The sequence below is a fragment of the Cricetulus griseus genome, chromosome 6, assembly GCF_003668045.3.
Source record: "Cricetulus griseus strain 17A/GY chromosome 6, alternate assembly CriGri-PICRH-1.0, whole genome shotgun sequence".
Lineage (NCBI taxonomy): Eukaryota > Metazoa > Chordata > Mammalia > Rodentia > Cricetidae > Cricetulus > Cricetulus griseus.
Window position 1 is genome coordinate 154,937,902 of NC_048599.1, and position 17,946 is coordinate 154,955,847.

At 45.2% G+C, this 17,946-nt stretch overlaps 1 protein-coding gene across 1 annotated transcript in view; it reads left to right on the forward strand.

Moving 5' to 3' along the window:
* The window catches only part of LOC100752363 (nodal modulator 1), a 58,536-nt gene that overhangs the window by 29,672 nt on the left and 10,918 nt on the right, over positions 1-17,946 (forward strand). Inside the window, exons 16-25 of the mRNA XM_027420553.2 lie at positions 775-862; positions 2,123-2,186; positions 2,688-2,783; positions 11,615-11,833; positions 11,914-11,996; positions 12,938-13,097; positions 13,212-13,338; positions 15,024-15,137; positions 15,740-15,867; positions 17,017-17,158. Of these exons, the coding sequence (XP_027276354.1) occupies positions 775-862; positions 2,123-2,186; positions 2,688-2,783; positions 11,615-11,833; positions 11,914-11,996; positions 12,938-13,097; positions 13,212-13,338; positions 15,024-15,137; positions 15,740-15,867; positions 17,017-17,158 (1,221 nt within the window). The remainder of the gene's footprint in view (positions 1-774; positions 863-2,122; positions 2,187-2,687; positions 2,784-11,614; positions 11,834-11,913; positions 11,997-12,937; positions 13,098-13,211; positions 13,339-15,023; positions 15,138-15,739; positions 15,868-17,016; positions 17,159-17,946) is intronic.

Genomic DNA, 17,946 nt, shown 5'->3' on the forward strand with positions numbered 1-17,946 from the left:
TCAGCTGTGAACACGGAAGTACCCACTTTTTTCCAGGAGATTAGTTGGTATACAGTCAAAAATAAGCCAATAGACACTCCTCTCCCTAACCCTCTAGGGGGCTCTGCTGCCTCTAGATTAAAATCTGAATAATTTTGTAAGGAAGATGGGCAAGGGACCTGGGTTTGCCTGGCTCCCACCTGATCTCCTTGTCTGTGCACTTGTTCCCTGGGCCTCAACAGCACTTGCTTTCCAGTACCTGGTCTTGTCTCCGCTGTTGGAGGCCTTTGCACGTGTCCATCCCTCTGCCCAGAGAGCTGAGCCTTTCAGAGAGTGCAGGCCATTACTCTCACCATTGAGGCCCCATCTCAGTTCCTATTGATAAGGTGGTGCTGAGGCCCCGGCCCCAGAACTCTCGAGTTCCTCTCCGGGGTAGGTGGTCATTCTGCTCATTTCATTTGCTTCTCTGCTTTATCTCATCCTCCCAGAAACCACTCGATCCTATGTTGAAGCGTTGTTTTCCTGATTTCCCAAGTTAAAAGATCACCCTACCCTCCCCAGAGCTGGGGCCACATGATGCCTCCCAGGCCTGACTGAGCAGGCACCCAGTAAACAGGAGCTGACTGGGTGCAAACAGCACATCCCAGTGTGGTTTTGAAGGTTTTCGGTTTTCCTGTGGCACCCAACAACTCAAATGATTAAGGGCCAAACTGATGGCTGTCTCAGAAACAGAAATGCCATTAATTGCCCATTCTCTGTCCCTCATAAATCACTGTGTTGACTTTGGCCCCACAGGAGTTTCATCAGGACGGAAATGGCCCTGAGAATGTGGGGATTTACAACCTCTCCAGAGGAGTCAACCGTTTCTGCCTGTCCAAACCAGGTGAGCCTGGGTGGTGGGAGGGTGAGGCCAGGGTGGGCCCGAACGGCAGAGACCCTGGGTCCTTTAACCTCTCTCCTTGCTCTGTTGAGATGTAGTTCACACAGCTTGACGTTTACCTGCTTGGGAGCTCAATGATGGAGCAGCAACCAGCATGCTTTTAGGGCCTGGGCTTATCCCTACTGCCACACAAACAGCACAGTTGATTCACCTGCCGTGATGTGTGATAAGTGGTTTCTGTTAAGTTTTCCAGATTGTTCAGTCATCACCCTGGTCCCAGCCCTGGGCCTGATCCTGCTCTTTGGCTTCTTACATGTAACTTAGTTTTGAAGATGAGCCACATCGTAGTGTACTGGTGCCGTGTTGAGTATTAGTCCACATTCTGTGTGTGTAGCCATTAGTCATTGCACTGAGATTGCTTCTGTTTGAGGTATTAGGAATGACGTGGCTGTGAGCTCTGTGCATAGCTTTGTGCCTATGTGTTTTAATTCTCATTTAGGTTCCTCAGAATGGGACCTTGTAATCATATGATAATTTATGTGTAACTTGTAAAAGAAACTACCCATTGATTTCCAGAGAGATTGCACCATTTGGCATCCACACTACCATGCCCGGGGCCTATTTCAGTCACCCAGTACTCTCTCTGTAGATGGCAAACCCAGTAGAGATCAGGGCAACCTGCTGCCCTCTCCTGTGTGGTGGTGTATACCCCACTGTGTGCCCACCTGGGGTGGCGCTGGGCTGTAGTAAGGGGCCAGTCAGTGTCTGTTGTGGAATGTGGGGTAGGGGAGCTAATCATGACCCCCGATGCCCACTGCACTGGGCCTGCTCTGTGCAGTGAGAACAGAAAGAGACTTGAGGCTTCTGTAAGAGTCAAAATACTGATGAATGAGCCTGTGAGGGATTAAAGTGTTAACTTGACTCATCTTGGCTTGACTGCATTCCTCCAGCAGGTGGTGATTTGCCCCCCTGACCGAGGTGTCACGATACTCAGGTCTATGCCGAGAAGTGTGTGCTTTTGCAGGCTGTGAAGTCATTAAGTTCTGGACAGTGAAGACCACTCCAGAGCAGGCTGTGAAGGGAGAGAGGGGTCTGGCACAGGAAAGCAGCCTGCCTGATGTTTCCAGTTCCATTATCTCAGGATGTGATATGCTTGAGCTTTCAAATGAGGCACGCCTCCTTCTCAGCACACGGGCTGGAACTGGAGTTGCCTAACAGAACCATTCTGTTCTCAGCAAATGACTTCTGGTTTTCTCTATGTAGGGGTGTACAAAGTGACCCCTCGCTCCTGCCACCGGTTTGAGCAGGCCTTCTACACCTATGACACGTAAGCCTAGAGACAGAGTGCTTTGTGGTGGGTATGTTCTGGGGGGTGGTATTTACTTCTTCTGTCTTTTTGTTTGAGTCTTCTTCATGTGAGCACACAGATATGTTTCTGTTGGGTTTTTGTTTTTCCTTTTAGAAGAGGTAAGGTTAGGAATTAAGGTGAATTTCTAGATGTGGGTTTTATGATATTTGGATATTACTGAGGAAATAGAGCAGACTGTCCTTCCTAAGAATTCTGTAAACGCAAGGGCCAGCAAGAGGGTTCACTGGATGAGGTGTTTGCTGAGCCAGTATTCAAAACCAGGAAACTATGTACAGGTAGAGGAAAATGGACTTCAGGGGGCTTTTCTCTGCTAGTACTTGTGAGCTTCCGTAGTTTCCTTATCCTGGCCTGCGGTCTGGTTCTCACAGTATTGGGGTGGAGAGGGCCCAAGGCAATACTGCTGTCCCTTGGAGTCTGTCTGGAGTTGCTGCTAGCAGCTTCTCTATGCTTTGATTATAGGTCTTCACCCAGTATCCTGACTCTGACAGCCATTCGCCACCATGTCCTGGGAACTATCATCACAGACAAAATGATGGATGTCACAGTGACTATCAAGTAAGATGGATGTCCTGTGTGGGCATGGGTGAGGCTGGTGGAGAGGCCCTGGTGTGAGGGCTCACAGACTCCAGGATGGCTTTGAGCTCTCATCTCTAAGTGTACACACCAGTGGCCTACCTCTCTTACATCCAGGTGATGTTTGTAAACCCAGAGCAGCAGAGTCTCAATTGTTTTCTAACAGCTGGAGTCTGCATCTTAAGTTTGTTTGAATTCTTCAGCAGGGCCTGTTCATTATAGTCCAAGTATTTTAGTGACTTAAAAATGGCCTTTCCTCTTTAGATCTTTTCTCGAGGACTTGAGGAGTGGAGGTGGCTCCTGTGTAGGTTGGAGGAAGTGCTTGGGAGGTGGGTTTTGCTCAGGGGTATGCTATGCTGTGCTGGGGTGTCTGACATCCCAGCTTTCTCAGGAAGTGACAGACTTTGGGCAGCATGGCTGTCTCAGATGGAACTCTGAGGAACTGGCTCCCTCCCCTCTCCAATTGAAGTTGGCTTTGTCACCAGCCATTTGCTATTTTCTTCCCATCTGCCACGAATGCTAAGAACGCTCAAACATGGAGACACATGCACACACATAGATATGAACACGCATACACAGATAAACACACATCCATGGAATAGTTTGTTTGTTTGGTGTTCTTAGGGACTGACTGCAGAACCAGGGCACTGCACGTGCTAGGCAGTCGCTTCTCATTGTCTCTTTGAGACAGAGTTTCCATCAAGTTGTCCAAGCTGGCCTTGGACTTGCTATGTGATCATTCTCTCTCAGCATCCTTCATAGCTAAGATGACCAAACTGTGACATCTTGTCCAGAAAATACTATTGAGAATTGCCAGAGTGCCACCCTGGGCTTCCTGGACCACTGAGAATATCCCTGTGGTACTGACAGTCTCATGGGGAAACAAACACGGCTTGGGGTTGGGTAGGGATGGGGGTGGCTGTCTTCCTGTCATCAGCTTGTGCTGACTAGGAGCTGTGTTTCTGGCTGGACACTACCACTAGACTCTTCTGGGGATCTTGACCCTGCCAGGCTGTACCCAGCTGCTGGCTGTTTTATCTATGGCCCTGCTCTGTATTCTCTTGTTCAGAAGGGACATCTCCCACCTGATTTGTGACCCTTGGTCATTGTTCCTTGCTCCCCCTGGTCCAGCCAACCCCTCAACATCCTTTTTCTTTACAATGAAAGTATATTCAGATCTGTTCCAGGTCTAGTGTTTGATTGTCCACACTGTTGCCACTCTCCATGGTTTTGGACTTGGGTCTTTGCAGCAGTCTCTTGTCCCTCCTGTCATGGCTGTGCCTCAGGAATCAGTGGTCTCCACACAGTGGCCAGAGTGATTCTAGTGTGGAGAAAGCTCAGCAGGTCCCCACCCAGACTCATCCAGGACTTTGAAGTGTGTGTGAGCCCTGCTTCCTTCCCCTCTGGTCCCTCCGGTCTCTCTGACCTGCTGCTCTTCTATGAGACTTCCTCCCAGGCTTTTTGGTCTTGCCATCTCTTGAACACCCAGTGAACTTTCCCCCAGAGGACGTCACCCTGCGCCCACTTTCCTGAGCTCCTCTCCACCATGACCTCAGTCAAGCGCTCCCCTTCCTGCCACTCTTTGCCCAGTGTCACCTTCTCAGAAGGACTTTGACAGGGCACCATGCCCTCTACTCATTGTGCCCCGCGACTGCTTCCTTTTCTACTTGCGTTGTGTCTTGTGTGCCTTTTCCTTTAACATCCATCTCCTGCCTACTGGAGTGTGACTTCTCAGGTCATGGAGTGTGGGCCTGGTGTTCCCACTTCTTTATTTTGTGCTTCGTTTTTTTGAGACAGGGTTTCTCTGTAGCCCTAGCTGTCCTGGCTGGCCTCAAACTCAGAGATCCCTGCCTCTGCCTCTCGAGTACTGGGATCAAAGGTGTGGGCCACCACGCCCAGCTCCTCATTTCTCAGCTTTGAGAAAGGTCTAGAGTGTGGATCCAGGGACCATGTAGAAGCGGCAGGTTTTCATCAAGTTGTAGGGTCTTTTATTCCAGCCAGATCTGCTAGCATCTTTGGCCATGCTGCATCATGTTCTGTTTTTATTTTTTTATTTTATAATTTTTTGTGTGCACACATGTAGATGCAGGTACACGTGTGGGGTGACAGCAGTCAATCTCAGGTGGTATCCTTTTGTTTGAGAAAGGCAGCGTCTCTTATTGTCTTGGAGCTTGCTGATCATGTTAGGCTATCTGGCCAAGGAACCCCAGGGTCCACCTGTGTCAGCCTCCCCGGCACTGGGATTATAAGCACACTGCCACATCTGGCTCTTTTGAGAATGTGTGTTTGGGGACTCAAACTCAAACCTCATGGTTACATATCAAGCAAGCACTTTCCTCAGCCCCATTATTTAGTTTCTGCTAAACTAATTCATGCTCATTATTATTTTATTTTTATTTTGGTTTCTGTATATGGGATGTTTTGCCTGCCTGTATGTCTATCATGAAGCCAGAAGAGGACCTGGAATCAAACCCAGGTCCTTTGGAAGAGCAGCCAACAGCTGAGCCATCTCTCCAGGCCCCTAATTAGCGTGTTTGTTTGTTTGTTTGTTTATTTATTTATTTATTTTATCTTTTTATTCCTTTTATTAAAATAGATTCTTTTACTATACAATACAATTCTTTTACTATATATCCTGTATATTACCCCTCCCTCTACTCCTTCCAGTTACCCCCAACTCCCTTCCCATCTGAATCCACTCCTTTTCTGTCTGTCATTAGAAAAGAACAGGCTTCTAAGAGAAAAAAAAGCAAACATAACAAAACAAAACATGTTAAGATTAAACAAAAGCGATCACATCATAGTTGGACAAGGCAAACCAATAGAAGCAAAAAAAGACCAAGAGAAGGCAGAAGAGTCAGAGACCCATTCAGTCACATATTCAGGAGTTTCATAAAAATACTAAACTGAAGGCCAGAATATATATGCAAAGGAATTGATACAGACCCATGTCAGCCCTGTGCATGCTCCTCAGCCTCTGTCAGTACATGTGAGCTTTGATCAGTTGATCTATAGGGACTATAGTCTCTATAGTCTCCTGTGGTCTTCTATCCCTTTTGGCTCTTTTTGTTTGTTTTTGTTTTTTCTTTTCCTTTTATTTTTTATTTTTTTTATTTGAAATACAAACAAGATTGAATTACATGACAATCCCAGTTCCCTTCTCCCTCCCTTCCTCCCCTACCACCCCAACTAAAAACCCTACCTATCACATATCCTTTCTTTTAATCTACACCTGATTCAACCTTTCTGCTCCCTCATGACCTCTGTATCCCTCCTTTTCTTCCCTTCTCATTTTCTCATTCTCGTAGCTCCCTCCCCCTTCTTCCCATGTTCTCAATTTGCTCAGGGGATGGTGACCCTTCCCCTTCTCCAGGGGACAAAGTTTGTCTCTTTTAGGGTCCTCCTTGTTTACTAGTTTCTCTGGCAGTATGGATTGTAGGCTGGTAATCCCTTACTCTATGTCTAAACTTCACATATGAGTGAGTACATATCATGTTTGTCTTTTTGTGATTGGGTTACCTCGATCAGAATGGTTTCTTTGAGTTCCATCCATTTTCCTGCAAATTTCAAGATTCCATTGTTTTTTTTTCTGCCGAGTAGTACTCCATTGTGTAAATGTACCACATTTTCTCTATCCATTCTTTGGTTGAGGGGCATCTAGACTGCTTCCAGTTTCTGGCTATTACAAATAGTGATGCTATAAACATGGTTGAACATATGTCCTTGTTATATGAATGTGCTTCTTTTGGGTAAATGCCTAGGAGTGGAATTGCTGGATCTTGTGGTAGACTGATTCCCATTTTCTTGAGGAGTCGCCATACTGATTTCCAGAGTGACTGTACAAGTTGGCACTCCCACCAGCAGTGGAGAAGTGTTCCCCTTTCTCCACATCCTCTCCAGCATAAACTGTCATTGGTGTTTTTTATTTTAGCCATTCTGACAGGAGTAAGATGATATCTCAGAGTTGTTTTGATTTGCATTTCCCTGATGGCTAAGGATGTTGAACACTTTCTTATGTGTCTTTCAGCCATTTTAGAAGCCTTCTATTGAGAATTGTCTATTTAGTTCTGCACTCCACTTTTTAATTGGATTGTTTGGTGTTTTGGAGACTAGCTTCTTGAGTTCTTTGTATATTTTGGAGATCAGCCCTCTGTCAGATGTGGGGTTGGTGAATATTTTTTCCAAGTCTATGGGCTGCCGTTTTGTCTTGTTGACTGTGTCCTTTGCCTTACAGAAGCTTCTCAATTTCAGGAGGTCCCATTTATTAATTGTTGATCTCAGTGTCTGTTCTACTGGTGTTATGTTCAGGAATCGGTCTCCTGTACCAATTAATTCAAGGGTATTTCCCACTTTATCTTCTAATAGGTTCAGTGTGGCTGGGTTTATGTTGAGGTCTTTGATCCATTTTGGCTTAAGTTTTGTGCATGGCGAAAGGCTTGGATCTATCTGTAGTCTTCTACATGTTTGCATCCAGTTATGCCAGCACCATTTGTTGAAAATGTTCTCTTTGTTCCAGCGTATGTATTTGGATTGTTTGTCAAAAATCAGGTGTTCGAAGTTGTGTGGGTTAATATCAGGGTTTTCAATTCTATTCCATTGGTTTACCTGTCTATTTTTGTTCCCATACCAAGCTGTTTTCAGGACTATAGCTCTGTAATAGAGCTTGAAGTCTGGGATGGTGATGCCTCCAGAAGTTCCTCTATTGTACAGGGTTGTTTTGGCTATCCTGGGTCTTTTGTTTCTCCTTATAAAGTTGAGAATTGTTCTTTCAAGGTCAGTGAAGAATTGTGTTGGGATTTTAATGAGGATTGTATTGAATCTGTAGATTGCTTTTGGTAAGATTGCCATTTTTACTATGTTGATCCTGCCTATCCAAGAGCATGGGAGATCTTTCCATTTTCTGGTATCTTCTTTAATTTCTTTCTTTAGAGACTCAAAATTCTTATGGTACAGGTCTTTCACTTTTTTGGTTAGTGTTACCCCAAGGTATTTTATGTTGTTTGTGGCAATTGTAAAGGGTGATGTTTCTCTGATTTCTTTCTCCACCAATGTGTCATCCATATATAGTAGGGCTACAGATTTATTTGAGTTAATCTTGTATCCTGCTACTTTGCTGAAGGTGTTTATCAGCTGTAGGAGTTCCCTGGTAGAGTTTTTCGGGTCACTTATGTAGACTATCATATCATCTGCAAATAGTTAAGAGTTTGACTTCTTCCTTTCCAATTTGTATTCCCTTCATCTCCTTTTGTTGTCTTATTGCTCTAGCTAGAACTTGAAGGACAATATTGAAGAGGTATGGAAAGACTGGACAGCCTTGTCTTGTTCCTGATTTTGGAGGAATTGCATTGAATTTCTCTTCATTTAATTTGATGTTGGCTGTCGGCTTGTTGTGTATTGTTTTTATTATGTTGAGGTATGTTCCTGTTATCCCTGATTTCTCCAAGACCTTTATCATGAAGGGGTGTTGGATTTTGTCAAAGGCTTTTTTTGGCATCTAGTAAGATGATCTTGTGATTTTTTTTTCCTCAGTCTGTTTATATTGTGGATTACATTGATGGATTTTCGTATGTTGAACCATCCTTGCATCCCTGGGATGAAGCCTACTTGATCGTGATGGATGATTTCTCTGATGTGTTCTTGGATTCAATTTGCCAGTATTTTATTGAGAATTTTTGCATCAGTGTCCATGAAGGATATTGGTCTGTAGTTCTCTTTTTTAGTTGTGTCTTTGTGTGGCTTGGGTATTAAGGTTATTGAAGCCTCATAAAAAGAGTTTGGTAATGACCCTTCTGCTTCTATTGTACAGAATACTTTGAGGAGAATTGGTATTAGCTGTACTTTGAATTTCTGGTAGAATTCTGCAGTGAAGCCATCTGGCCCTGGACTTTTTTGGTTGGGAGACTTCTGATAACTGCTTCAATTTCATTAGGGGTTGTAGGTCTATTTAAGTTGCTTATCTGTTCTTGATTTAATTTTGGTAAGTGAAATCTGTTGAGAAAATTGTTCATTTTCTTTAGATTTTCGAATTTTGAGGAATATAGGTTTTCGAAGTATGACCTGATAATTCTCTGGATTTCCTCTGTGTCAGCTGTTATGTCCCCCTTTTCATTTCTGATTTTATTAATTTGCATGTTCACTCTTTGTTGTTTGGTAAATTTAGATAAAGGTTTGTCTATCTTGTTGATTTTCTCGAGGAACCAACTCTTTGTTATATTGATTCTTTCTATTGTTCTCCTAGTTTCCATTTTGATTTCAGCCCTCAATTTGATTATTTTCTGGCATCTGCTCCTCCAGGGTGTATTGGCTTCTTTGTTTTCTAAAGCTTTCAGTTGTGCTGTTAATTCTCTAGTGTGATTATTCTCCTGTTTCTTCATGTGGGCATTTAGCGCTATGAACTTTCCTCTTGGCACTGCTTTCAAAGTATCCCATAGGTTTGGATATGTTGTGTCTGCATTCTCATTGAATTCTAGGAAATCTTTAATTTCTTTTCTTATTTCTTCCTGGACCCATGAATTGTGCAATTGTGCAATTTCCATGAGTTTGTAGGTTTTCTGTAGTTTGTGTTGTTGTTGAATTCTAATTTTAAAGCATGGTGGTCTAATAAGACACAGGGGGTTATTTCAGTTTTTTTTGTACCTGTTGAGGTTTGCTATGTTGCCAAGTAACATTTTAGAGAAGGTTCGATGTGGTGTTGAGAAGAAAGTAAATTGTTTTGTATTTGGATGGAATGTTCTATAGATATCTGTTAAGTCCAGTTGTGCCATAACTTCTATTAGTTCTTTTGTTTCTTTGTTAAGTTTCTGTCTGGTGTTCCTGGCCAGTGGTGAGAGTGGGGTGTTGAAGTCTACTACTATAAGTATGTGTGGTTTTATGTGTGATTTGAGTTTTAGTAATGTTTCTTTTACAAATGTGGATGCCTTTGTATTTGGGGCATAAATGTTCAGAATTGAGACTTCATCCTGATGGATTTCTCCTGTGATGAGTAGGAAGTGACCTTCTTCATCTCTTTTGATTGATTTTAGTTTAAAGTCCAATTTGTTGGATATTAGGATTGCTACCCCTGCTTGTTTCTTGTGTCCATTTGATTGGAAAATCTTTCCCCAACCTTTAATTCTTAGGTACCATCTGTCTTTGAAGTTGAGGTGTGTTTCTTGTATGCAGCAGAAGGAAGGATTCTGTCTTCTTATCCACTCTGCTAATCTGTGTCTTTTTATAGGGGAGTTAAGACCATTAATGTTGATGGATATTAATGACCATTGATTATTGTTCATTCTTGTTTGTTTTTGATTTGGTGATGGTGGTGAAATTATGTGTGGGATTCTATCCCTTTTTCCTTTTGGTTGTTGGTAAAGTGGGGTTATCTAATGCTTATATTTTTCTGGTTGTAGTTAACTTCCTTGGGTTGCAGTTTTCCTTCCAGAACTTTCTGTAGGGCTGGATTGGTGGATATGTATTGTTTGAATCTGGTTTTGTCATCGAATATCTTGTTTTCTCCTTCTATAATGATTGAAAGCTTTGCTGGGTATAGTAGTCTTGGCTGGCATTCATGGTCTCTTACTGTTGGTAGAATATCTATCCAGGACCTTCTGGCTTTCATAGTTTCCATGGAAAAGTCAGGTGAGATTCTGATAGGTTTGCCTTTATAGGTTACTTGACCTTTTTCCTTTGCTGCTCTTAATATTTTCTCTTTGTTCTGTATGTTTGGTGTTTTGATTATTATGTGGTAAGGAGACCTTTTTTTTTGGTTCAGTCTATTTGGTGTTCTGTAGGCTTCTTGTATATTCATTGGCATGTCTTTCTTTAGGTTGGGAAAGTTTTCTTCCATGATTTTGTTGAATATGTTTTCTGCGCCTTTGAGTTGGATTTCTTCACCTTCTTCTATACCTATTGTTAGGTTTGGTCTTTTCACTGTATCCCTTATTTCCTGGATATTTTGTGTTAGGAATTTGTTGGACTTAAGATTTTCTTTGATTGATGAACCTATTTCCACTAGTGTGTCTTCAACTCCTGAGATTCTCTCTTCCATCTCTTGTATTCTGTTGGTTATGCTTACACCTGTAGTTCCTGATCGCTTACCTAGCTTTTCTATTTCCAGAATTCCCTCAGATTGTGCTTTCTTTATTGTCTCTATTTCAGTTTTTAGGTCTTGAACTGTTTCTTGTTAGATTTGTTGATATCTTGTATTTTTTGGCTTGTTTTTTCTTCCATTTCTTTAAGGGATTTTCTCATGTCCTCTTTGAGGTCCTCTATCATTTTTCTGAATATGTTCTTAAGGTCATCCTCTTCTGGTTCATCTGCATTGTGATGTTCAGGTCTTGCTGGTGTATGGTTCCTAGTCTCCGATGGAGTGATACTGAGTTTTCTGTTGTTGGCTGTGCTTTTACCTTGTCCTCTTCTCATCCTTCCTTCTGGTGGGTGTAGCAGGAATTTCTTGCTCTCCTGGTGGGTACGGGACCAAGGTTCTCTTCTGGTAGATGCAAACAGATCCAGTACTCTGATGTCTGTCCTTTTCTCGTGGATGGAGGTGTCACTGTTACCAGGGGCGTTGGCAGTGTTCCGGGTGTGTTGGGTCCTGTTGGGCCAGCAGATGGAGACAGAACTTCCACAGGGGTCCCGGTGTGTCGAATCCCATCACTGAATTTGGTTCGTGCAGATCGCTGGTGTCAGATGACTCTGAGCAGTCTAATTAGCGTGTTTAAATGAAAGATTATGCCACTGTGGTGTCATTGTAAGGTCCCCAGTGTGGGAATGTCAAGTTCGCATTCAATGCAGGATGAGCACCAAGTCCCATAGCCATCCTGTGCCTTCTCCAGGTCTTCCATTGACAGTGAGCCAGCCTTGGTCCTGGGCCCTCTAAAGTCTGCACAGGAGCTTCGGAGGGAACAGCAGCTGGCAGAGATTGAGACCCGCAGGCAGGAGAGGGAGAAGACGGGCAAAGAAAAGGGTGAGGAAGGGAGGGCCAGGCCTCCTGGACAAGAGATGGTGGACGAGTTACAGGGCCCCTTCTCTTACGACTTCTCCTACTGGGCTCGGTAAGTGCTTGTGCTCCCCACTGTGTTCTCTCTTCCTCGGGATAGAACCAACCCGCCAACCTGAACCTTCTGACTCTCAGGTCTGGAGAGAAAATCACCGTTACACCCTCGTCCAAAGAGCTCCTCTTTTACCCCCCATCCATGGAAGCCACTGTCAGTGGAGGTATGTGTCCACTTCATGAGCAAGTGTCATGCCTTTGTTTCTCTTTGTATGTGTTTAAATTGCGCAGCCAAGTCTGTAAGCCACCCAAAAGCTTCTTTGGTACTTGATGCCCCTGGTAGATGAACCCATGGATGGATGGATGTGCATGGATGGGTGGGTGGGTGGGTGGGTGGATAAGGAATGGCTGGCCGGGTGGTAGTGATGCTTTCCTTTAATTATAGCACTCAAGAGGCAGAGGCAGGCAGATTTCTGTGAGTTCAAGGCCAGCCTGTTTGCAGAGCGAGTGCCAGCATACCAGGGCTGTTATACAGAGAGACCCTGTCTTGAAAAACCAAGAAAAAACAAATGAATGGTCTAAGTAAAGTTGGTAGTATATGTGACTGTAGGTAAAGTGTTTTTTGGAGAAGGACTTGTCTTCCTTTGATTTGATTGATCCAGAAGGTAGAGGAGAAACCATACCACCAGTTACCAAACCTGCTTGAGCTTGCTGCAATGGTTTGGGTCGTCCTGTTCCCAGAGGTAGAGGGAAGGTCTTTTCCAGGAGCAGGTTATCCCAGTGATTGCCAGTATGGTGTGTGTGTAGAGTTGAGGATGTTGTGAGTGAGTGATGTGTCCTCCCCACCTTTGCTGTCTTCCCATCCGGTCCCAGGTGAAGAGCATCCCTTAAGATTTCAGATGTCTTGCTCTGCCTCCGTCTTATTCTCTTGAGGTAGACTGGCAGCCAGGAAGCCATCATCCCTGCCAGGGTTATAGGCACATGGCTGAACCCAGCTTTTTGCATGTGTACTGGGGGTTCAGACTCATGTCCTGAGCTGAACCATCTCTCCAGCCGGAGCTTCATCTTTAATGTCTCACGTCTGGGCCCACTTTCTTCAGAGAACTCCAGCTGGGGCCTCTCCGCCCTCTGCAGCACTATCCCATTCTTTTGTTTCCTCTCTTAGAAAGCTGCCCAGGGAAGTTGATTGAGATCCACGGGAAGGCAGGCTTGTTCCTAGAAGGCCAGATCCACCCAGAGCTGGAGGGAGTCGAGATTGTCATCAGTGAGAAGGGGGCAAGTTCACCCTTGATCACTGTCTTCACTGATGATAAGGGTGCCTACAGGTATGTCCCCAAGGTGGGAGCTGGCCCCAGCAGGGAACTTCCTGAGGCAGGTGGGGCTCAGGCTCCCTCTGAAGCTACAAACAGCAATTTGTAGTATTTGGCTCTTTCCTGCAGTGTTGGCCCACTGCACAGTGACCTGGAGTACACTGTGACCTCACAGAAGGAGGGCTACGTGCTGACCGCTGTGGAAGGAACTGTGGGAGACTTCAAGGCTTATGCCTTGGCTGGCGTGAGCTTCGAGGTAACATGTTTCACATTGAGGGTACTGCACACAATGATAAACTACACAGAAAGTGCAGTCAGTTTTACATATAGTTACACACATTGCAGACACCACCACTGTCTAACTAGCAAGTTTCCTGTGCCCATGGTCCCTCACGCTGATGTTGATGGCACCTGTATCTATCAGGGAGTTTCCATCTTTCAGAGCTTTGTGTGAATGGAATTGTGTACCATGCCTCCCTCCCTTCACTTGGGTACACTGTGGAGAGATGGGGACTTTCACATGGTTATGCATGTTTCAGCTATCGCTTTTTTTTTGGAGGCAGGGTGTCTAGCCCAGACTAGCCGCTAAGCCTCCAACTCCCTGTCTTTGACGTCTTTCTTAATCCTCCTGTCTTTGTCTCCCAGGTTCTGAGATAATAGGTATGCATATCCACACCCAGTATATTTGGTGCTGGGGATGGGTCCAGAGCTTTGTGCGTGCTGGGCAGGCGTTCAACCAATCAAGCTATCTCCCTAGGTCCCAGGCTGTCATTCTCATTTGCTCTGTGCTCCCATGGTGGTGCCTGGTGTCTGTCTCTTGTCCAGCACGGGCTGTGAAATAGTTGAGTGTTGCTCTGTGTAAAGCACACCACACACAGCTGAAGCACCATTGCTGAGCGTGTTTTAGACCTAAGTGAGGAGGTGCAGATGTGCAAGAGCTGCATACGCCATGGATGACATCTGTGGTTTATAAGAAACTCCTACAGTGGCTGAGAACACAGCCACCTCCAAGGAAAAGAGAGTAACACAGATAGATGGGCACTCTTGGAAGTAATTCAATGACTAGGAAGGTGGAAGACACTCTGCTTAGGCAGCCACTGAGGAGATGCCAGGGAGGTTACCACAGAAACACTCTTTGGGGGATGGACTTTTAATAAATTAAGTCCAAATTATTTATTTATGGGGTGAACCTGTTTTGCCATGAAGAGATAATTCGTGGTACTGCTGTGACAAAATGCCTGATACAGGTAGTTGAGGAAGAAAGGATTTGGTTAGCTTCATGGTTTGAGGGTCCAGTCCATGTTGGGGAGACATGGTGGCAGCAGGAGCAGGTGGCCACATCTCATATATCAGGAAAGGTAGCAAGTCCCATCCTCCATCATGGCCCACTCCCTCCAGCAAGGCTCCTCCCAAAGTTTGCACATCCTTGTAAATATCACCTGCCAGTTCGGGACCAAGTGTTTAGACGTATGAGCCTGTGATGACACTTGACATCCAGACCGTGACAGCAATTCCTAGTGGTTGATTGCTCAAGAAAAGATGTACATGTTGGGGGACATTTTGATCGTCTCCCCGTGTGACAGAAGTGTGCAGCTGGCCTACTCGCTGTGGACTGCCGGACTATGGTCAGTTAAACAGCAGCAAGGTGGGGCTGACGAGAACTGGCTGAACCGTTGAGAGCAAGCTGCAGAGCTTCATGCACAGCCTGCCGTTTCTGTCTCCTCCCCAATACCTACCAGCCCCTTAGTATTGTGAGTATAGGCCATAGAAAGAGTTCTGGAAGCTTCCACGGCATCTCAGCACTACTTGTGGGACTTTGGGAGGAAGAGGAAGAGTCCCTGTCTTCAGGAGTAATGATAAACACCACTCCCTGCTCACATGTAGAGGACTACCTTTGTGGTTATTAAGTTTGACCTTGTCCTGTTGTTACTTTCTCCCCAGATAAAAGCTGAGGATGATCAGCCCCTCCCTGGGGTCCTCTTATCCCTCAGTGGAGGTGTGTTTCGTTCTAACCTCCTGACCCAGGACAACGGCGTTCTGACATTCTCAAACTTGGTAAGGCTGTGGTCCACAGCCGAGGTGTGTAGCTCACAGCATGAGGACAGGTGTCAGTGTGGAATGGTTAGGGCTCTCACTGCTGATGGCCCATGTGGTCTAGGACATGCTCTTGTCATCCAGGCAGTATAATCAACCTCCTCCCTAGGCAGCCCTTTGTTCTCCACAGTGGCGTTTGCCTATTTCTTCTTCTAAGTCCACTCCGTGTGTAAAGGGGGTGAAGTACCAAGTTTTCATTTGAGGTGGAGCCCAGGGCCCTGGCCAGTGGGGTTCATGAAGTGCTCATGCATTGACTTCTCTTCCGGAGTGAGGTGGAATTATCACGTGCTTGCTGCAAGGCACCTAGAAGGTCACAGGCTGTGCGTGCCCAGCCTCTGCTCACACCCTGCTACTTTTTGCCAAGTCATTTCCGGCTGTTTATGTCAATTCTCATTCTTTATAAAGTTCAGGTGTGGCTTCTGCTTTATTGAGGTGCTAAAGGTGGTAGCAACAGCTCCCTGTCCATGCCATGCAGGAACAGGAGGCTCTGATGCTCTGCCCTCATTGTGACTTGAAGCCATTTGCATGTGGCAGCCATCTTGACTGTGACTGTCTCTTGGCAGAGCCCTGGCCAGTACTACTTCAAACCCATGATGAAGGAGTTCCGCTTTGAGCCCTCCTCACAGATGATAGAAGTACAGGAGGGGCAGAACCTGAGGATCACCATCACTGGCTTCCGGACTGCCTACAGGTGCGTGCCCTCCCCAGGCAGGCTGCAAGGGGGCACCCCCAGACTTCACGTTGACTGAATTTGGGGAGGAATTTGAGATAAGGTAGAGGCCAGAGAGGTGGCTCTGCTCTCCCTTGAGAGGCTCAGATGACTGCTGCCCCCCTTATGTGTCTCCCCTCCATATGTCGCTGCTGTCCACTCACCAGCATACTTTTTGAAAAACCAGTCTTTGGAAGCCTAGTGCCATATATATATACACACACACACACACACACACACACACACACACACACACATTTTAAAATGTTTTAAATATGATCACATTTTTAAGAGGAGGAAATATAATAACTCAAGTAGAACTTGCAAATGTTGGAAGAGGGAAGAGAATGGGAAATTATCTTTCTTGACTGGCATGGTGGTGCACACCTTTAATCTGAGACACAGGCTGGTAAATCTTTGAGTTTTGAGGCCAGCCTGGTCTACATAATGAGTTCCAGGACAGTCAGGACTACATAGAGAGACCCTGCCTCAAAAAACCCAAATCAAATGGAACCAAAACAACAACAAACCCTACCAAGTAAGCAAGCAAATAAATAAATAAATAAATGAATAAATGAATGAATTATCTTCCTATTCTTGCCTCCCCGATCCCTACCTCCCTTCCAGGAGGATCCAGGGTTTCTGTTTCTTCTCAGTGCTCTCAGGTAGTTTGTGCCAATTCTAACTACAGTGGAGTGGATGCCCACTGTGATAGAGGTGCAGGTCATATATGTGTACACATACATGCATGCTTACATGGGTTTGCAAAAGCACTTTGGATGAAAGGTAGTCAGAAATAGGTGTAGAAAAATGGACTGTTGTGAGTTATTTACATTATAGAGTTTAAATTAAAGATTAACAAGGAGGAAGACAGTGTAGTAGCCCCTATGTTACAGCCTCTTGGAGTGGCCTCCCAAATTTATAGGAACAATTGAATACAGTGTGTTCTGCTGCTGTCAGGGCCTGCTGGAGGTGGCTTAGGTCCTGCTGAATAGCCTGGCCATGACTTCCATGGAACAGTTCTGCATGTAACCCACGGAACAGTTCTGCATGTAACCTTAGTAAACATGGGCACTTTGTGCTGGAGAAGACTGAAGGTGCCTCATTCTGTCTCTTCTCTTGTCACACCAGCTGCTATGGCACAGTGTCGTCTTTAAATGGAGAACCGGAGCAGGGTGTCGCGGTGGAAGCTGTGGGACAGAAGGACTGTAGCATATATGGAGAAGACACTGTGACAGATGAGGAGGGGAAGTTCCGGTTACGCGGACTGCTGGTGAGGCTGTGTGTTTTGTTGGGTATTTCCCTCTTGCTGTCAGTAGTGTCCCTGTGGGATAGCGTGGGCTGACAGGATGGAGGTGGGATTCTAGAATCCCATGCCCCTCTTTTAGCTGATGTGGTATGGTTGAGAAAGTAAGGCCTCTGAAGGGGGATTGGTGTAACTTTGCCTGGTGCTGAGTGCTTGTGGCATATGCCAGGGCTATGAAACTGAGGGGCACTGTAAGTGACTGACTGGAAAAACAGTAGGGAGTAGTCAGAACTGCAGGGCATGGCACAGGTAAAGTCAGCTCCACATTACACTGCTGCGAGTATAAACAGTATTGCCAAGTAGTAAGAACTTTTAAAAGAGAAACCCCCAAATCACATATTTTATTGACAAAATTCCTTAACCACTATCTCTGAGCCCCAATTCCTGATTTTTGATGTTAACTAGTTAAGAAAAGAAACTATCACCCATGACTTTACTGTTTGGCACAAAGGAGCCATTGTCCCTGGGGCCACTAAGTTACATTTGGCTCTGGGTCTGTGTTGCTCTCTTCCTGAGGTTGAAGTTACTTATACATTCATCTGCTCATTCGGTGTTTACAGAGTCCCCAACAGGACCCTGTGTCTTCTCGGTCATCTTATAGTGAGGTGAGGATATTGGCCCTGGCAGCATGGCGTGTGCTTTGTTCCCCCAGAGTCCTGCTGGCCTGGCTTGTTCTAAGTTCCCAGCTAACACATTTGATTTAATTAAACGGAACTTCTCCATGGTGTTAATTTCCGTTGATGCTCCCCATAGCT